The following is a 20,522-nucleotide window of genomic DNA, read 5'->3' on the forward strand; positions in this document are numbered from 1 at the left end:
AAGGGCATGTGGTATTTGTTTCACCCTGAAAATTTTTTTTAATGTGTGTGTTTTTTGTTTGTTTGTTTGTTTTTTGAGAGAGAGAGAGGCAGCATGAGCAGGGGAGGGTCAGATAGAGAGGGAGACACAAAATGTGAAGCAGGCTCCCAGCTCTGAGCTGTCAGCAGAGAGCCCAACGTGGGACTTGAACCCACAAACCATGAGATCATGACCTGAGCCAAAGCCGGACGCTCAACCGACTAAGCCATCCAGGCTCCCCATGAAAATGTTTTTTTTTTTTTTTTAATGTTTTATTTATTTTTGATACAGAGAGAGACAGAGCATGAGAGGGGGAGGGGCAGAGAGAGAAGGAGACACAGAACCAGAAGCAGGCTCCAGGCTCTGAGCTAGCTGTCAGCACAGAGCCTGACGTGGGGCTCGAACCCACGAACGTGAGATTTGACCCGAGCCGAAGTCGGAGGCTTAACCGACTGAGCCACCCAGGCGCCCCGAAAATGTTTTTAATAATACAGTTTTGTTGCTGTGTCCTCCCAACACTCACAACTCCCATTTAAGTGTCTTTGCCAATTATTAAAAGTACATACTCTCGGTAAACAAGAATTCAAACAATACAGAAATATATAAAGCTAGGGTTGCCTGGGTGGCGTTAAGCGTCCAACTTTGGCTCAGGTCATGATCTCATGGTTCATGCTGTCAGTGCAGAATCTGCGCCCGATCCTCTGTCTCCCTCTCTCTCTGCCCCTCTTCTGCTCATGCTCGCTCACTCTCTTTCAAAAATAAACACTAAAAAAATTTTAATGAAATATTTAAAGTTAAAGTGGAAAACACTTCTCCATGTCCCCCTTCCCCACCACCTAAACCACATCCTCTTCAAGATGTTAGAAGCAGCATAGGTAGCTGTTTGAAGTTAGGAAATATCCATAAATGAAGTCTTTTTCTTGACCTTACAATAAAATTTCCCCAAATTCAAAGAAAGTAATTTAGAAATTTTATCAAGATTTTTTTGGTTTTATGTATAACTTCTCTAATTAATGTAGGCTCAACTAGAAATCGTTGATTAATGTCAATTAATAAATGGACCTGTAGTTGTGCACTGTGCTATTTATTAAGTATCAGTTTCACTTTCAGCAGCTTTTCCTTTTAAACAACAGTGTCTAACATTTACAGTGGGAGATCATATCCCCAACCATATAATTCTGAAACCTCTATTAAATTATTTTATATCCCTTTTTTCAAATCCAAAATTGTTCTGTCAAATGAGTCGTATAAGCATCCAAAAGAATCAGTACTGGGGTTTTTCAGCCTGATATTTTTCTCACAGTTTTGTACCATCATTCATCATCTTTTTATGGAAATTTAATGTTGTCACTGGATATCTTTCCTTAAAGCATAGTCTTTCTCTTGAAAATCACAGAAGGTGGCATTTTCTCCTCATGTCATATGCAGATCATAGTTATTTCTTACGGTCTTAAAGATCATGGGCTTTTTGTTCACTTGTATATGTGCACTCAAAAAAATAGTTCAGGGGATAGTTTATAATATATAAAGCTTTTGTAAGGATTATTTTTGGATGTAAAAATCCAACTTTCATTTTAAAATAATTACGTGAATTTCCACTAAGAATATTTTATCCTGTTTCCTTGCCAATATTTGTCAAGGGAACTAGATTTATTAACACTGTTTTCCATGATCATGTAGAGAATTGCTGTGTAGAAAGGATGTATGTTTCCATTTAAGTGACAAAAGTATTTGCAGCTAGGTCCTGGAAAATATCTAGAGAGAAGGAAGAACTAATTTTAATATCTAGAGAGAAGGAAGAACTAATTTTAATATCTAGAGAGAAGGAAGAACTGGTAAAAGTCACCAGTTTCGTATTCTCTGGTGTGGTAGAAATTCTGAAATAAGACTGATTAGTCAGGGCTTTCTTTTGCCTTTTTCTTTCCATAAACTGCTGTTCTTCGCTTATTCCTATTAAACTGTTAGCAGAAAAGTAAAGAGAGATTTTATTTATTTGTGGCTTTCAGTGCTTAAAGTTTTGTTAGTTTCTTAAATTACCCTAACTTCACTGAAAATAGAACTATAAAATACTCAATACAGAAATGACAATAAAAATTAGCTAGTTAGAAAGAAACTAGAGTCCTGTTCCAATATTTATTGGGTACGGTAACCCAATGAATATTAGGAATTTCATTTGTGCTTTGGGGCTTAAAACTTTAATTTTTCAAAGACGGTTTTTTGAACCCCTGTGGTTGGGTTCATAAAGACATGAAAGTATAGAAATAATCTTAAACCAGCATACTAAACACAAGAAAGATTGATTGATTTTTTTTTCTTGAGTACATAGTTTTCAAAAGCCAAGAAAGAATTGCATGAAGTTCCTGCAACTTACATTTTCTACAGACACTTTGATATACCCAGAAGAAGCCTTAAAATGCCATACATACCTTTAGAAAACACTAAGACAAGATTAAGAACTGTAGTTTACTTAAAACAATATGGAATTGTTTTAAATGGTCAAATAATATTTAGTACTGTTTTTCATGCCTTCACCTATTTAATGTTTATATAGGTGTAATATCACTTAAAACACACCTAAAGAACAAAACAAGCGAATGTTTAAAAAAGCCTGTTTTCTGTAGTATATTTGTAACTTGCGTCTATGTGAATAAATTAATGGGTCTACCAAGTATGTGAAATAAGTCAAGGAAAAGTATGGCAAATAAAAAGGAAAAAAACGTTCACTAATTCTTTATCCCCTTTGGTTTTACTTTTATTCTCCTCTTTCATTTTTTCATCCTTGATGTTAACCTTTCTTTGCATTTTCGGAAATGAATGTTTCAGAATAGACTCCAACACAGCCACCTCTGTGCTCTTTTCTTAGTCATGTTTAATGTAATTAATTGTAATGTGTTATCTAGAAGTTAGCAATCCATACTTGTAATTTTCAGAAAAGATAAGTAGAAGTAATATTGCAATAAGAAAATGAGGGAGGACAGTTCTTGAGGTTTTGAGGATCATTAATTCCCATGATTATTTATTGAGTGTTCACATTACACATAATGTTCTGTTGGACACAGAAAAAATATAACACATGGGCTCTGCTTAAAGTTAACTTGCAATCTTAGAGCAGGCATGTAGGCATGAAAAATTAAAGGACATTAGGAGACAGTGACAGATGACACATGAGGTGCATGCTGAATGAGAAGTGCAGACATTTTATGCTACTGGAAATTCCAAGGACAAAGTGCTTACTTATAGTTACAGTGGCCAGGCAAGAACTCCTGAAGGAAGTATACATTAGGGTGAATAGAAAGAGCATTGTGAGGAGCAGGAAGGGAGTAAGCAGATCTGTGAGGAGCTTTTAGATTTAGGAGATGATGACTTAACTGCCTGAAAGCCATGGAAGGAGGAGTCATGCAGTATAACTTGGGAAAGGTGGGCTTATCAGAACTTGTTGAAGCTCTTGATCGCACTTGAAATTTCTTAAGAAGAAACACGAGGCGCCTGGGTGGCTCAGTCGGTTAAGCCTCCGACTTCGGCTCAGGTCATGATCTCACAGTTTGTGCATTCGAGTCCCGCATCGGGCTCTGTGCTGACAGCTAGCTCAGAACCTGGAGCCTGTCTTCAGATTCTCTCTCTCTCTCTCTGACCCTTCCCTGCTCATGCTGTCTCACTCTCTCAAAAAAAAAAAACACACATTTAAAAAATGTAAAAAAAAAAAAAAAAAAAAAAAAAGAAATTTAAGAGACTAGAATAGAAAACACCCATTTGCCTCCTTGAACTCCTCAGTAATAAAGAAATGAATAGGATCAGTTGGAACCCATTTAACGTGAAATGAAAATAACTTTATATCAAAATTGAGATTTTTTAATTTAGGCACACCTATTTGAATGACATCAGTGCAAAATGAGTTCACTTGAAAATGCTAAGATCTCAAGTAATGGGACTCCGGGAGAGAGTGACGATTGGCCACTGCTTCTTTAGCACAGTCCTGCTGACAGGATGCTCTCACTTCAGACAGATGCCACTTAGTAAACTGGAAATACCTGTAAAATGGAGAAAGACACTGAGGATATCATAATTTATTTACTTTTTTTAAGAAGGGGTAGGCACCTGGGTGGCTCAGTCAGTTAAACGTCTGACTCTTGATTTCAGCTCAGGTTATGATTTCACAGTTTGTCAGTTCAAGCCCCACATTGGGCTCCAAGCTGACAGAGGGGCACCTACTTGGGATTCTCTCTCACCTTCCCCCTCCCCCCCCGCCCCCCCTCCTCCCCTGCATGCACGTGTACTTTCTTTCAAAATAAATAAACATTAAAAAAAAAAAAAAGAACATCTCATCTCTTGCTGGATTTCTTTGTCCTTTCTGTAGACTTTTAGTCCAGAATGAACTCTTGCACTTACAGCACAGCTTTTCTTAGTCTTTCCTCTGAATTAGAGAACAGGTAACATTCAGAGGTCCAACACATGTATTCCCCTGTGTGCATTCAAAGTTATCTGCTTCTTTTTTAAAGAGAGAAGCTTTCTTTAGTTTTCGAGTTCCTTGAAATGGCCATCTCCCCCCGCCCCCCCAAGATCAAAAGCCTTTTATTTTTTTAAATTTTAATTCCAGTATAGTTAACATACACTGTCATACAGGCTCCGGTGTATGGTATAGTATTCAACAACTTTATACATGTCTCAGTGCTCATCGTGATAACGCACTCTAACCCCCTTCATATATACCACCCGTCTACACACCTTCCTCCTCTCTGGTAACCACCAACTTGTTTTCTGTAGTTAATCTGGCATTTGGTTTGTCTCTTTTCTATTTTCCTTTGTTTTGTTTCTTAAATTTCATGTAAGTAAAAGCATATGGTATTTGTCTTTCTCTGATTTCACTTTGCCTTGTATTCTGTAGATCCATCCATGTTGCAAATGGCAAGATTTCATTCTATTTCATGGCTCAGTAATAATCATTTGTGTATATATAACCACATCTTCTTTACCATTTATCTATGGATGTTCAGTTGGGCTGCCTCCGTAATTTGGCTATAGTAAGTAATGCTACCATCAACATTTGGGTGCATGTATCATTTTGAATTAGTGTTTCACATTCTTTGGGTAGGTAGACAGTGGTGGCATTACTGGATCACATGGTAATTCTATTTTTAATTTTTTGAGGTAGCTTCCAACTGTTTGCCCATGGCTGTACCAGTTTGCATTCCCATGAACAGTGCACAAGTGTTCCTTTTTTACACATTCTCACTAACACTTGTTGTTTTGTGTGGTTTTTTTTTTTTTTTTTAGTCATTCCGACAGGTATGAGGTGATGATGTCATTATGGTTGTGATTTGCATCTCCCTGATGATTATTGATGTTGGGCATCTTTCATATATTTCTTAGCCATCTGTATGCCTTCTTTGGAGATATTTCGGTTCACGTCTTCTGCCCATTTTTAATTGCATTGTTCTTTGAGTGTTGAGTTATGCAAAGTCTTTAAATATTTTGTGTAATAAGTCTATCGGATATGTTATTTGCAAATATCTTCTCGCATTGAATAGGTTGCCTTTTAGTTTTGTTGATCGTTTCCTTCCCTATGCAGAAACTTTTAATTTTGATGTAGTCCCGCTGGTTTGTCTTTGCTTTTGCTTCCCTTGTCTCAGGAGACCTATCTAGAAAAATGTTGCTGTGGTTGATGACAGAGATATTACTGCCTGTGCTTTCTTCTAGGACTTTTATGGTTTTAGGTCCTTCATCTCTTTTGAGTTTATCTTTGTGCGTGGTGTGAGAAGGTGGCCCGATTTCACTCTTTGGCGTGTAGTTGTCCGATTTTCCCAATTTCATTTTTGAGGAGGCTGTTTTTTTCACGTTGCAGATTCTTGGAGATGGCCATTGTTTTAATCTCTAGAGCTTATCATGATGTCTAACACATTTTAGGGACTCATAAAATGTTGACTAAAATGAATGAACTTAACCATGGTGACCTATTTGCCAGGAAGGTTTGGCTAGGGTAATAGGACTCTTCTCTAGTCCCTTTGTTTGCCTGTTTATTTATTGAAAATAAATTGGTATCTTGGTATGAGCCTACCTTTAACTTATTCATACACGCTGAGCCAGTCTTCTGAAATCTGCTCCTAGCGATAACAATAAAGTGTCAAGCTTTGGCTGGAGCCAGCTTTTTAATTTTTTTAAATCTCTTATATGTTTTTTCCTGCTGTTCTGCTGCACGTGGAAGCTGTATATAGAATAGCGTGAAGTTTAGCTCTTCAAGAATCTAGATTGTTGCATCCTAGTGAGTGTGAACTGTCACTTTTTGGTAAGCGCAGGTTTGAGAGGTAAAGAACAGGGTGAAGTCTAAAATTACATGATGAGGCACCTGAGTGGCTCACTTTTGGACTCTTGATTTTAGCTCAGGTGACAATCTCATGGTTCATGACTTTAGAGCCCGCATCAAGCTCTGCACTCACAGCAGATTCTCTGTCTGTCTCCCTATCTCTGCCCTCTTCCATTCACTCTCTTTCTCTCTCTCTCAAAAATAAGTAAATGTTAAAAATAAATAAACTTAAATGGTTCACAATAGCTGCCTTCACTTCTTCCATATTATATGCCAGATTTGATACTACATTTGAACGATATGCGCAAAGAGGACACTAGACGACACACTGAGAAAAATACTTAGAAAGTGCTAAATATAGCTCAATGTGTAGCTCATAGGAAAGGAAAAAATGGGCCATTTTTCATTGGGGGAAAAAAAAGCCTAATAGTTGTCTTGTGTTAGAGAGATTATATATATAAGATTAAGTAAGTACAATGCCACCTTCTCCTTTTCCTTCTCCAAGCCTATTTTTCTTTCATTCCTGTTTTATAGCTCTCATTTGATTTGTTTCCATTTTAAATGTCTAATCACATAAAAAAATTTTTTTCTGATGTTTGTTTATTTTTGAGAGACAGTGTGTGCAAATGGGGGAGGGATGGGATGGGGAGGTGGGAGACACAGAATCCAAAGCAGGCTCCAGGCTCTAGGCTCTGAGCTGTCAGCACAGAGTCTGACTCCGGGCTGAAACCCACAAACCACGAGATTACGACCTGAGCCGAAGTCGGACACTTAACTGACTGAGCCACCCAGGTGCCTCATGAAATCTGTTTTAAAGGCTTCCTTTTAACATGTTATGTTTACATATTTAGAGGTCATGTTTTTATAATAGCTTACAAAAGATGAAAAAAAATTATGACTTGTTCATATTTATTTTCTTCAAATAAATAGGTGTTCTGCATGTCAGTAAGTGCAAGCCTCTTTGGCTCTTTGTTATCCCTGATATTTGGGGGTACTTTCCCAAACCGCCTCATGAGTGGTAATTGTGATATATCGTGTGTGTGTGTGTGTGTGTGTGTGTTTTAACTTGAATGCTTTGAAAAGAATTGCTGTGTAAAAGAATTTCTTTTCCTGACCCCAGAACATGGCATGTGTACTCCTATTTCCATTTTTTAGTCCTTCCTTCTCTTAAAAAAAAAAAAAAGTTTGTTTATTTTTGAGTGAGGGTGTTGCCGAGAGAAGGGGATGGAAGCTCTGAAGTGGGTTCTACACTGACAGCAGAGACCTCCTTTTTGAGAATCCTCTCTTCTCATTCAGAGTCAGCCCATGTACCTTTTACTCTGGGCTGTAGTCATTTTTCCCTTTTCTGAACTTGTAGCCTTTGGTCACCCCCTCTTGGCACCTAATAGGTGCTCCAGTGCAAGTGTGGTTTTCCTGGTCTGTTGGAATTTAATCCCCCTCCCATTTCTAGGTCTCTGCCTCTGGTGTCCTTGTCGTGCAGAATGAGTCATATTCCAGTGGGGAAAAAAGTGACTGCCCATGGATTGAGGTGGCCTCACTTCCTTTATCCCTACTAGGCAGTCAGCTGGTAGAGCTGGAAATCCAGCTGGAGGCAGGGGAGGGAGCTGGGAGGGTGAAGCCCACTGTTCGCAAGTCTGACTTCTCCAAGCCTTAATAAGCATGTTCAAGCTGAGCAGAGTTTGGACCTGTACCTTCTGACCTCTGCCCAGTCTGCTTCTATGAACTTCATTTTCCATCCTTAAATTTTCTTAATGCTTCTTTATCTCAGTCATTGCCTATTTCTAGCTCTTGACTTTGCTTAAATCTCATGTTCCTGAACTCTATAGGTTTCTCTCAGAACTTTTCAGGCTTTAATTTTGGTTCTAGCAGTGTGATCTAAACAAACTCAACATTCATGAGAAAGAAGTGAAGCGATGCCTTTTGGCAAGAATTGTATAGTTCAGAGTTTATTCATGCAGCCATTTGGTCATCAGCCTTGAACGCTCTGCCCGCAGCCTTGAATGAATGGTCTAGTGTAGTGAATGTGCATGTCTGTAGAGGCTCAGTACTCAAGAACTACATGGTTTATTCAGCATATTGCTAATTACTTTTTTTCTAGTTATGGCAGAGGTAGAACTTCTTACCTTCTTCTCAGAAACATGTGCCTGTGCTGGTAACATCATCACTGACCAATATGATAATTTGTAGTAAAACCTGTAATCATAAGAGCTGGTTGTCAAATACATACCTTTTTCCCCTCTGTTTTCTACCTTTCCTCCTTCCTACTTAACCTTCACCCACCAGTAGATCATGTTCACACTCAGATTGCCAGATATCTGTTAGGAAAATTCATGTCCAGTCTTCTGAGAAAATACACAGTACTCAGAATTTGATTTCATTTTCTCATATAATTACCAGTTTTCCTAGAGGGTGTTGGGGTTGATGCTGTTGTAGGTGATGTGAGTAGAGAAGGCCACTGCCTGCATGGATTGTCCCGAAATAATGCTGACATGATGGCCTGGTGAACAGGCTTGGAGGCTGGAGGCCAGAGGATTTGTGTCTTTTCCAACTCCTTATCACTTGTTGATAGCTTTCCAGAATGCTCCTGTGTCAAAAAGGAATCTTAGAACTTGCCTGCCTTATCAGCATGCTATATGGGATCAGGGGTGATTTATTTTGCCGTTGGAAGTAAAAATGTCTACATTCCCTTCATGTATCTGCCATCCTTGAGTTCAGCCTTGGTTTTACAGACAAGGAGACCAATACTTAGAGAAATGAATGAATTTTCAGTCAGATCACACAATTAGTGGATGAACGTTTAGGCACAATTTTTCTAGTTTTCTAGTTTCGGGGTTTTTTTCTACCTAGAGGTTGTTTTGTGAACTGAATAAGGTAGATTGTATGTGTCTTTTTTGATAGATTCTTTTTTTTTTAGTTCTTATATAAAGGAAATAACAGTGACTTAAAAAAATAGATATTCCTGCAGCAGGTGTTATATGCATATTAAAATATATTAGAGTACCCCAACGTTCATAGCAGCACTGTCAACAATAGCCAAATTAATGAAAGAGCCTAAATGTCCATCACCCGATGAATGGACCAAGAAGATGTGGTATATCTATCTATCTATCTATCTATCTATCTATCTATCTATCTATACCTATAGATATTCCTGCAGCAGGTGTTATATGCATATATGCATATACCTATAGATAGATAGATAGATACACACACACACACACACACACACACAATGGAATACTACATGGCAATGACAAAGAATGAAATAGGGCCATTTGTAGGAAAGTGGATGGACCTCGAGGGTGTCATGCTAAGCGGAGTAAGTCAGGCAGAGCAGGACAGATACCATATGTTTGCACTCATAGGTCTAACAGGAGAACAGGAGAAACCTAATGGAGAACCATGGGGAGGGGAAGAGGGAAAGAGAGAAAGAGAGTTGGGGAGAGAGAGGGACGCAAAACCTGAGAGACTATTGAATACTGAAAACGAACTGAGGGTTGAAGGGGAAGGGGGAGGGGGGAAAAGAGGTGGTGGTGACAGAGGGGGGCACTTGTGGGGAAGAGCACTGAGTGTTGTATGGAAACCAATTTGACAATAAACTATTTATTAAAATATATACACACAGACACACATATATATATATATATTTTTTAGAGTGATACCAGCTAGTTATTATTTTGTCTGGGTGCTGACTTATTGTCAAAAATCTGATCTTATTTTGATATACAGACAAAACATTTGACTTTACAAAGGTGGGGACATGACCCAAAATGCGGTTACTTGGGATCTGCTTTACTGAACATTTAAAAAAGTAATTATTAATGTTAATGCAGAATGAGAAACACCGCATGTCTCTTGCAGGAATGATAGTATAAATTTCCTGGAGATAAGAGTTAGAATTTATTCAGTTAGTTTTAAATTCAGATAGTTTAATTTAGTGTTTCAGTGGATGGTTATGTACTTCCACCTTCTAAAAGGGATGCCTGGGTGACTCAGTTGGTTAAATACCTGACTTTGGCTCAGGATCTCATGCTCGTGAATTCCAGCCTCGAGTCGGGCTCTGTGCTAACAGCTCAGTGCCTGGATCCCTGTTCAGATTCTGTGTTTCCCTCTCTGTCTCTGCCCCTCTTTTGCTCACGCTCTCTCTCCCCTTCAAAATAAATAAACATTAAAAACTTAATTAAAAGTCAGATTGAGTAAAGTATAGTTTTACACATGGGGCACCTGGGTGGCTCTTCGGTTGGGTGTCTGACTCTTGATTTCGGCTCTGGTTGTGGCCTCATGGATTATGAGATCAAGACCATGTTGGGCTCTCTGCAAGGTGTAGAGCCTGCTCCTCTATTCTTGCTTACACTCTCCCTTTCAAAAAAAAAAACAAGTTATAAAAAATTGAGTATAAAAGAGTAAAACTCCTTTAAGCATAAAGTGTTCACAGATATACACAGTGTATAACCAGTGCTACACACAATATAGAGCACTCCCATCACCCCAGAAAGTTCCCTTGTGTCTCTTGCTCCAGCAACCACTGAACAAATTTTACGTTTCCAGAAAGTCACATAAAAGGGAATCATGCAATGTGTAGCATTTTGAGCCTTTTATTTCTTTTAGCATAATGTTTTTGAGATTTATCCAAGTTGTTGCATGTATCTTTAGGTCATTTTTATTGCTGACAACTATTTTGTTGGATAAGAGTCCCACAGTTTGTTTATCCGTCCACTAGTTGATGGATATTTGGGTCATTTGCAGTTGTGAATTATTATGAAGAAAGCTACCATAAAAGTTTACATAGAGATCTGAAGGGACTTGTTTTGGGCTCAGATAAGTATATAGGAATGGGTTACTGATCAATGTGGAGTGGGCTAACTTTATAAAAACTGCCTATGTGTTTTCTAAAATGGATACCGTTTTTTATTCTTACCAGCAATGTATGCATGAGAGGTTCCTGTTGTTTTTCATCTTTGTCAGCACTTGGTATTGTCACTCTTTTTAATCAAAATGTCTTTGATGTTTTAATTTGCATCTCTCTGATGACTAATAACATTGAACATACTTTCAATTGTTTGTATACCATCTTTATATCTTTAGTGAAGAGTGTTAAAGTTTTTGCCAATTTTTAAATTGGTCTTCTCAAGCTTTTAGAGTTCTTTATATGTTCTGCTTCAAGTTCTTTATCATATATATCTTTTACAGATACGTTTTTCCCAGTCTATGATTTGTCTTTTCTTTTTCCCATGTTGTCTTCAGAAGAATACCCATTTTTAATGTTAAAATTTTTTGTATCTTTACCTTTTTAGTTATAAAATCAATACAAGACTATTGTAATATTAAAGTATATTTTTCGTATCTGAACTACCCTTTTAGTATTTAAACACACTAATGCTCTATTGAAAGAGAAATATTTTAATGTGATATGTACGGGTAAAGCTTCTGCTATAAGAAATATTTTGAAAGTTTCCTTTCCTTTTTACTTTAGAACTAAAATTTCATGTTTAAAGGAATAAAAGAAAAAAAAACCCTACCTGTTAAAATACTCCACTTTAATTTGTTTTGCTCTTCTTTTATTTTAGTGTCATCCAAGATAAATTCTGTGGGATTATAAACATCTCAGTGGAAGGTTTACATGATGTCATGACAGAAGATCCTGAAACAGGAACTTATAAAGAGTAGGTGGATCATTTACTTAATTGCACTTGAACTTATGGGGGAAGGCAGTAATTAATTATATCATGCATCATTTTTATTCACTACTACTATATAACCATTGTTTGGGGACTTTAAAATTTTGTCTTTTATAAAAATAAATTGGATTTGTCTTGCTTATCGTTAGTTTGATCTTAAGATCAGCTTCACTTCGTTGAAGTGAAATGATAAATTGGACTTATTTGGTCTAATAATCATTTTATGATGTGACATTAAGGTTTTTAAAAATAAGGGTATTTTAGCATATAAATTCCTTTTTTTAAAGATGTTTTTAATATGTTCTTTTTTTTTAAAACTAACAAAATTCCCCTGCCCATTAGGGAAGTTATGGGGAAAAGATGATTAATAAGTATCCCGTGATACTTGTCTGATAGAAGAATCACAGGTACCTTTAAATATAGAGTCATGTTGTGCTTGACCAGTTTAAAAAGGAAATGGTAAATACTAATTTTTATGAGACTACCTAATATCATTTTATCAAGAATGCTGATAATTTCATCCTTAGGTAACTCTTAATTTGAAATTTCATTTCTTTATGTCTTTTGAAGTTAGAATTGATATGCCTTTTCACTCATTATTAGTAATAAAGGTTATATATTTTATTATGATAAGCAAGACTTAATGAGATTTGAGGCTGCTTGACTTTATGGCAGTAATATACTGAGTCAGTTTTCTTTGTTCTTTACAAATATCCTATAGGAAATGGGAACGATTGCCATTTGAATATGTTGTTGAAAAGCATGGACAGCAAATATACAGTGTTGAATCTTGTTACACATATGTAGACATAATGGGTTTGACATGTATGCTTGCTTTCAAGAATGTAAAAGTTAAGATGAAGCGGACCATTCAAACTTTTGTGATCACAACCAAAATAAGAAGCCATGCATTAGGCAGGTTTTTAATAAGTTAACATAGCATTTATACCACGACTATAAATATTGTATATTTATGCATAATATGTGACAAAGTTTACAACTGTTTATGGCATGTTTATGATATCAACTAATGTCTTTGTCCTCTTTAGAATATACAATTTAGTTAGCGGGAGGATGTGAAATAAAACACTTAGTAATGAGTAAAGACAATGATATATGTTTTGATCGAAGCACACAAAGTAGTAGAATTCTGGGTTGTGCTTTGACAGAAAGAGAAGGAAAAGGCACTGTCTGTTAGAGTCTTCCAGGAAGGATAGGACTTAGGATATAGGAAGAGGACATTATGGTAGCATGGTGCAAGTGGAAAGGATGCAGGTCAGGAAGTTGTTAGGAATAAAGTTTAGAAATCAGTGTAAGTTTACTATTTTAAAGATGAGAATACAGAGAGTCAGAAAAGTGCAGTGACCCACAGGTTAGTGGAGTCGTCAAAACTAGAATCATGGTGTTCTGACTCATGATGTCAAGCTCAGCCAGGAAGAAAGTTTTGGTTTGGAAGAGGAAAGTGTTGAATGTAAGGAAAGCAAACTGACACTGTTATTGGGATCCATCCTAGAAAGGACTAGATTTGAGGGCTAGGGTGCCTGCGTAGCTAGGATGTATAACCAGTGTTTTCTTGCCCAGAATTGTTTGGTCATTGCTTTTTACCCCAAGTGCTGAAAAGCAGGAGAGCCAGTGGTGTAAGTTCTAGTCAAAGTCAGAAAGCCAGAGAAGACTGATGGTCCTACTAAAAGACAGGGAGTGTGAATTCTTTTTTAATTAGACCTTTTGTTCTGTTCAAGCCGTTAAGTGATGGATTGAGGCCCACCCACACCAGGGAGGGCTATTTGCTTTACTCACTGTACACATTCGCATGTTAATGTCATCTAGAAACACCCGGAATAATATTTAGCCAAATATGTAGGCACACTATGGACCTCTGTAAAGAACCTGGTTGACACATCATCTCTTCGTTCAGACTTGTTTATGCCAGGCATTGTACTGAGTGAGGAAGCAGCTGAGGCTCTGACCTGAGAGCGTTCCCTGTCTAGAAGGGGAAATGGGGACCGTGGAGCAGTGCCAGCTACAGGCGAAGAAGCGTTCTGGGGAAACTGTGAATAACTTCAGAGAATAGTGGATTAGAACCGACTAGTAAAGTAACTTGAAAAGGATTTTGGACTCGCTTGTGTAGTTAGTGGAGATTCATTGGCAGTTTTAAAGCGTGGAAGGGCTGAGAACAGATGTGTACTTCGGAAGGGTCACTTGAGTGCAATGGAGAGGATGACTGGGAGGGATGGAAAGGCTCCCGGTGAGTGGTCTTAGATCAATGAAACAGCCTGGATGCTTGTTAAGGTAGCACACTTCTTTAGTCCAGACCCACTGTATCTGAATCTCTGGGGCTACAGTAGTAGAACCTGCATTGTGAACAGGGACCCAGGACGGTCACCTGCCCTGTAAAAATTGAGAATGTGCTGTCTGGCAGATGGGGAAGCCCTTCAGGTAACTGTTGTACTACTCCTGGTAAGCACTGTTCATACAAATTTGAGGTAGATTATAGAGGAAAGATTGGCAAGAATTGATGACAGGTGGGTGTGGGTATACAGTTGACAAGTATTTGTAGTTCAGGGGACATGTGACATACCTAAATTTTTTCAGATAATGGTGCTTACACCTAGCAACCTATGTCTTTTTTTTGTACTTTGGTATGTCTTCCTAACTGTACTCTCCCCTGCAACCCAACAATTGCACTACTAGGTTTTGTTTTTTAATGTTTTATGTATTTTTGAGACAGAGAGAGACAGAGCATGAGCAGGGAGGGGCAGAGAGGAAGACACAGAATTGGAAGCAGGCTCCAGGCTCTGAGCTGTCAGCACAGAGCCCAACGTGGGGCTTGAACCCATAAATGTGAGATCATGACCTGAGCCAAAGTCAGAGGCTTAACTGACTGAGCCACCCAGGCGCTCCTGCACTACTAGGTTTTTATGCAAAGGATACAAAAATACTGACTTGAAGGGGCACATGAACCCCAGTGCTTATAGCAGCACTATCAACAATAGTCAAATTAGAGAAAGAGCCCAAATGTCCATCAACTAATGAATGGATAAAGAAGATGTGGTGTACACACACACACACACACACACACACACACACTGGAATATTACTTAGTGATCAAAAGGAATGAAATCTTGTCATTTGCAACAACATGGATGGAGCTAGAGTGTTATGTTAAACAAAATAAGTCAGAGAAAGAAAGACAAATACTCTAAGATTTCACTCATATGTGGAATTTAAGAAACAAACCAGATAAACATAGCAGAAGGCAAGGAAAAATACAATAAAAACAGAGAGGGAGGCAGAACATTAAGAGACTCGCAACCGTAGAGAACAAACTAAGGGTTGCTGGAGGGGAGCTGGGGGTGCCGGGCATTAAGGAGGGCACTTGTGCGGTCACTGGGTGTTTTATATAAATGATGAGTCACTAAATTCTACATCGGAAACCACAACTACACTATATAGTAACTAACTTGAATTTGAATTAAAGAACACTGCATTCTCATAGACATTTAAAAATTTAATGTGACATTTTATGTGGAAAAAATAAGAGGTGGGTTTTTATTTGGTTTTATGATGATCCCATTTTTTACTTAGTAAAAAAGCTTATATTCCAAGATAAATGTATAGTCAACATCTGACTTACTGATCTTAATACTGGTATTTCTTAAGAATGGGATATGAAATGAATCCATTTAAAAGAAAGCAGGTTCTCTTTTCACAGTTTAAGGACATATTTCCTTTCTTTTTTTTAACTGAGGTATAATTGACATGTAACATTAGTTTCAGATGTACAAAATAATGATTCGATATTTGTATTTATTGCAAAATGATCACAATAAGTCTAGTTAATGTCCATCACTGTCAATAGTTAATAAATTTTTTTCTTGGGATGAGGACTTTTAAGGTTAATTGTGTAAGCAACTTTCAAATATGTAATACAATGTTATTCACTCTAGTTACTATGCAATATATGTCTATGACTTGCTTATTTTATAACTGTAAGTTTGTATCATTTATCTGATCCCCAAGACCCATTTTGGTCCACCACTCACTGCTTTCCCAACTCTGGCAACTACCAGTCTCTTCTATCTCTGAATTTTGTTTTTAGTTTGATGTATACTTACATTTGTATGTTTTTGCTTATGTTGCCTTTGCTTAGATCCAAAAAGAGTTGGTCATCTGAAGACTGATGTCAAGGAGCTTACCACTTAGGATTTCTTCGAGGAGTTGTGGCTTCTGGTCTTAACATTCAAGTCTTTAATCCATTTGGGGTTAATTTTTGTGACTGGAGAAAGATAGTGGTTCAGTTTCATTTGCATTTCTTTATATGTTTGTATTTTAGTTAGTAGAGGTAATTCACTAAACCAGGAAAATAAATTAATGAGGCTTGCAATTTGCCTTCTACCTGTCTTTGGTTAGAGTGCTTTCCCTGTTTTTTCTGAAATAAATAGATAAATATAATATAGATACAGATATAGATAATAAATACATATATATGTGTATACACACACACACACACACACACACACACACACGTCAGGTTGAGAAGTGAAATTGACAACCCCTTGCCAAAGTTTGGGAAGTAAAATGAGAGACAGGATTCAGCCAGCATTTTCATTCAGAATTGGCTAGAACTTTTTAAATGTGCTCCTATTGAGACCAATCATGACTAAGGGAGTAGGCCTGCTATGATTGTTTCTGGAGCCGCTGGCTCTGGGATCAGCTTTCCCTGAAGCAAATGGTGACTTGAAAACATTTAGTGGCATGAAAGAAAATACTGGACAGATTCAGGTTTCTTTTAGGAAGGACGATTACATAATCAACCAAAGTGTCCACTGCTAAGACCAGTGGAATAATGTTGTCAGTTTGAGTTTTATCATGACTTTTCAGGAGTGTGCTGAGATTAAATGAAAGGTTTTATTAAATGTTTTATTAAATTAGGAATAATTTAAAAGGGTCTGTGTTGCATGCAAACACGGTTGGTTGTGTTTCATCAGTTGGACTTTTCTTACCGGGAAGGGTTCTGATTTAGCGGTCTGCAGTGCCTGAATCCACTTAGTGAGTGAGCGTGGGTTCTGGGACGGCTGACTGCCTATGTTCTCATACTAGTCGTCCCTGTTTTAGACTGTTACTGTGTTATTACTTTTATTAGGTTCTTTGTCCACATGCATTTTACGTTAATCATGATTCCTTATCCTTAATATTTGCCAAAAAATTAAGATTTGACTTTTAATTAGAAATTTTCCTGCAGGAGAGAATTTCATCTTTGGGTTTTTCAAATTCATTCTCCCCCCCCCGCTTTACACCTTACAGAGACCCAAGTGAATATAGTTTGCAGAGGAGAGAAAATACATGTATAAATATATACTTGTATTCAGAATATACTTCATTGTTTATGTGATAAATCATTTAACTGAGAGAAAAAACAGAATTTTTTTAAAGTTTATTTGGGAGTCAAGAGGGGCAGAGAGAGAATTCTAAGCCGGCTCTCACTGTCAGTACAGAGCCTGGTATGAGCTCTAGGTCCAAGAACTGTGAGATCATGACCTGAGCCTGACTCAAGAGTCTGATGGTTAACTACCTGAGCCACCCAGGCACTCTGTTTTTACTATGTAAGTAAAAACAGATTTTGGAATGTGATGAAGGAATTTCATGCTTTCTACAGGATACTTTCCTGGAACTCCAGAGTCATTGCAGTTAGAATTCACATCTGCAGCAGTCATAAAATAGCTAGTATGAAAGAACTCCTTTTCCTTCAGTTCTAAAATACAAACTAGGATTTAGGTTGTTTTCCAGACATTTCACTGTTCTAAATAGTGCTTGGGCTGGTATAATTCATAATTTCTCACTTTGTGCTAGAGTTCCTTGGCCAGCTAGTTGGGCCACCTTGTAGTATATATACATGGTGGATGAAAGCATTGCAGCTTCAGGAGGTTAAGACCACGCAGTGTGTTAGGGATTAAGCTCTTGCTGTCCCTGATGGCAGCTTAAGGTTCTTGCTGTTTTATCGTACCAGTATGCACTGATTGAGTCATAGGTAGTTGTTCCAAAAATTGTTTTCTTTAGTGGTGAGGAATAGGGGGAAAGAGAGACTCATGTCCCCTGCAAAAGTGAGCCTGATCAAGTTTCTGGTGTTAGCCCTTGTCTTCAACCTTGAATTAAAAGCTCTTTACACAGCTGAGTCAAGAATTATGTTTCCTCTGTATGTACTACAAAACAGAAGAGAAACCAAGTTTTGTTTGCCAGGGTTTATTGGTTAGAAACCTATGACTCTGATAAATTACTGAATTGTACTCTCCTAAATTAGGAAGCACTGAGGTTTATTCCATCAATTTGATTCACTAGACAATATTTATTTCTTCTCTCCCTGGAAGAGAGACTCTATTGACTGAATAGGAAACTGCATTGCTATTATCTCTGTTAATGGTGAGGAGCAGTCATGCAGATAATCAAAATGAAATGATTTATGACTGTCCTGCATGTACAAGTGTTACAGGGACAAGTTCCTCACAGCATAGTAATGTCATTTGCATCACAAAGTAGATTATTGTATAATCAATACCGTTTTAATGCTGGTATTATTTAAATTATTGCTGTTATGAAACGTATAATAATCTAAACATGAAGATTAGTGGTAAAAAAAGTTTTTAAATCTCTCTAGTATCATTTTTTAGAGCAATGTAAAGGATATATACCTTTCTTTGACAAGTGATGTATGGTTTAAAAATCAGGTACCCATAAATTCTTACAACTTTTCTACCTTGAATTCTCAAGTAAAATGTTCTACAATATTTTGGTGTGACCCATTTTTTAAAAGTGAAGCTTAATTTTGTAATTAAATATTTTTTGTGATTAAACCTTTTTAAAAATTCTAAATGGAACTTATCTAGCTATTCCTCACCTTTTGGTACATAGCCATTAATGTTCTCAGTGATTTTCAGAGTTTGTTTTAACATGGACATTTTTTATTTATTTTAAACATTTTTTTTAATGTAGCTGTATGTTAATGTCTCATCTTGAAGAACCAAAAGTAACAGAAGATGAAGAACCACCCACAGAACAGGATAAGAGAAAAAAGATGGTAAGTTACAAAAGTAGCTTTTAAAATTTGGGAGAGCCATATATCATCACGTTCTTTGGGTCTGAAACTGTCTTTTGGTCCATTCTTCCACCGTTTGATCTCTCGCTCCATCCCGTAGTGTAGAATTAATGTAAGCTGAGCTTTGAAATTTGGAGTGTATTCCTAACACAGATAAATTGTGTTCCTAGTAATCCTAGTACAGGAAGTGGAGTTTAACTCTTAATCTCAAATCACTTTTTCTTGATTTAGCAGAACAGAGGATTTATTCTTTCACTTATCGAAAGAGTGACCCTCAAAACTTAAGTTGTAATGCATGTTCTTCTGCTTTGAGGAGATTTATTGAAATTGCTTCATGAATTTTCACAATGAATTTTTTCTCAGATAATCACAGGTCTTTATAAAAATTACCTTAAATTAACTGCTAAATAGGAAAATAAATTAGGAACATCTAAATTATCTTGCCTTTAAAATTACTTGTAATCTTGAATTTTTAAATATTTACTTTGACCCATGACTATAAAATTGCTACGTATGTAAACTTATTCCCGTTTTCTCTTGGAATCCATTTTAGTCTCCTGGCCTCACTATTTATTACTAATCTCGCTGTGTCTTCTTTTCTCATTTGCCCTTGAGAACAACACTAATATCCCTTGAAAGTAGAGTAAATAAATTAATATATAAAATGGATATGGGATAATGCTGAATACCTAGTAATATGGATGTATCATTATTTTAGCTATCATTTTTCCAGTCTCCTCCTGATGTTCCCTCCTTGAATTACTTTGGCCACACTAACCTTCAAGGGCTTTGTCTTCAGTGTGTAGCTGCTCCGACAGCCTGCTTTTAAACTGTGCTGGACTTTAATCCTTTTTACTTGGCATTTTCACCAAGGTGATGATAGCCTTTCAGTATCATCTAACAATTTGTCTTTTCTCCTTTCTCACCTCCACTTTTTTAAACACTAAAAATATAATTGGTGTTACAGAAAAATATTTAACATCTTCATAGGATTCTAAATTTGTAAACAAGTAATAGGTATTCTGGTTTTGTTCAGTACTCAGCTTTGGTGCACACTTCATTAACATCCTGTAGTCTGGTAGATCTATCCTTAGCAAATTAATCTACTCAGATCTATTTTTCATCCTATAGGAATCCTCATTCACATCATATAGTACTAATTTTAATCCTAACTTGATTTTCAAGGTAAGTGAAATACTAGCTTAAAGAGCCAGTATAAGAGCATAGTTTCAGAAATAGGACTTAAAGTTCCTTGATTCAGTTTTGTGATTTTAAATATTATTAGAGCACTGATTATTTTACCTATTATTGTTCTAATAATAGGCAGTAATAATTTATAGAAAAATCATTATTTTTTCAAATGTTTGATTTTATTTTAAATCAGTCATCACAGTAGCTTTTCGGTTTAGATTTGTATTGTCATCTCTACTACGATCAG

The 20,522-nt window shown here is 36.9% G+C and overlaps 1 protein-coding gene across 3 annotated transcripts in view; it reads left to right on the top strand.

The window, feature by feature from the left end:
* IPO11 (importin 11) overlaps nt 1-20,522 on the top strand; it is a 204,800-nt gene that overhangs the window by 155,547 nt on the left and 28,731 nt on the right. For all 3 annotated transcript variants that reach the window (XM_029942304.1, XM_029942303.1, XM_029942302.1), the window contains 2 exons: nt 11,884-11,979; nt 18,982-19,066. In XM_029942304.1, the coding sequence (XP_029798164.1) occupies nt 11,884-11,979; nt 18,982-19,066 (181 nt within the window). The remainder of the gene's footprint in view (nt 1-11,883; nt 11,980-18,981; nt 19,067-20,522) is intronic.

The sequence above is a fragment of the Suricata suricatta genome, chromosome 6 (genome assembly GCF_006229205.1).
Source record: "Suricata suricatta isolate VVHF042 chromosome 6, meerkat_22Aug2017_6uvM2_HiC, whole genome shotgun sequence".
Classification (NCBI taxonomy): Eukaryota; Metazoa; Chordata; class Mammalia; order Carnivora; family Herpestidae; genus Suricata; species Suricata suricatta.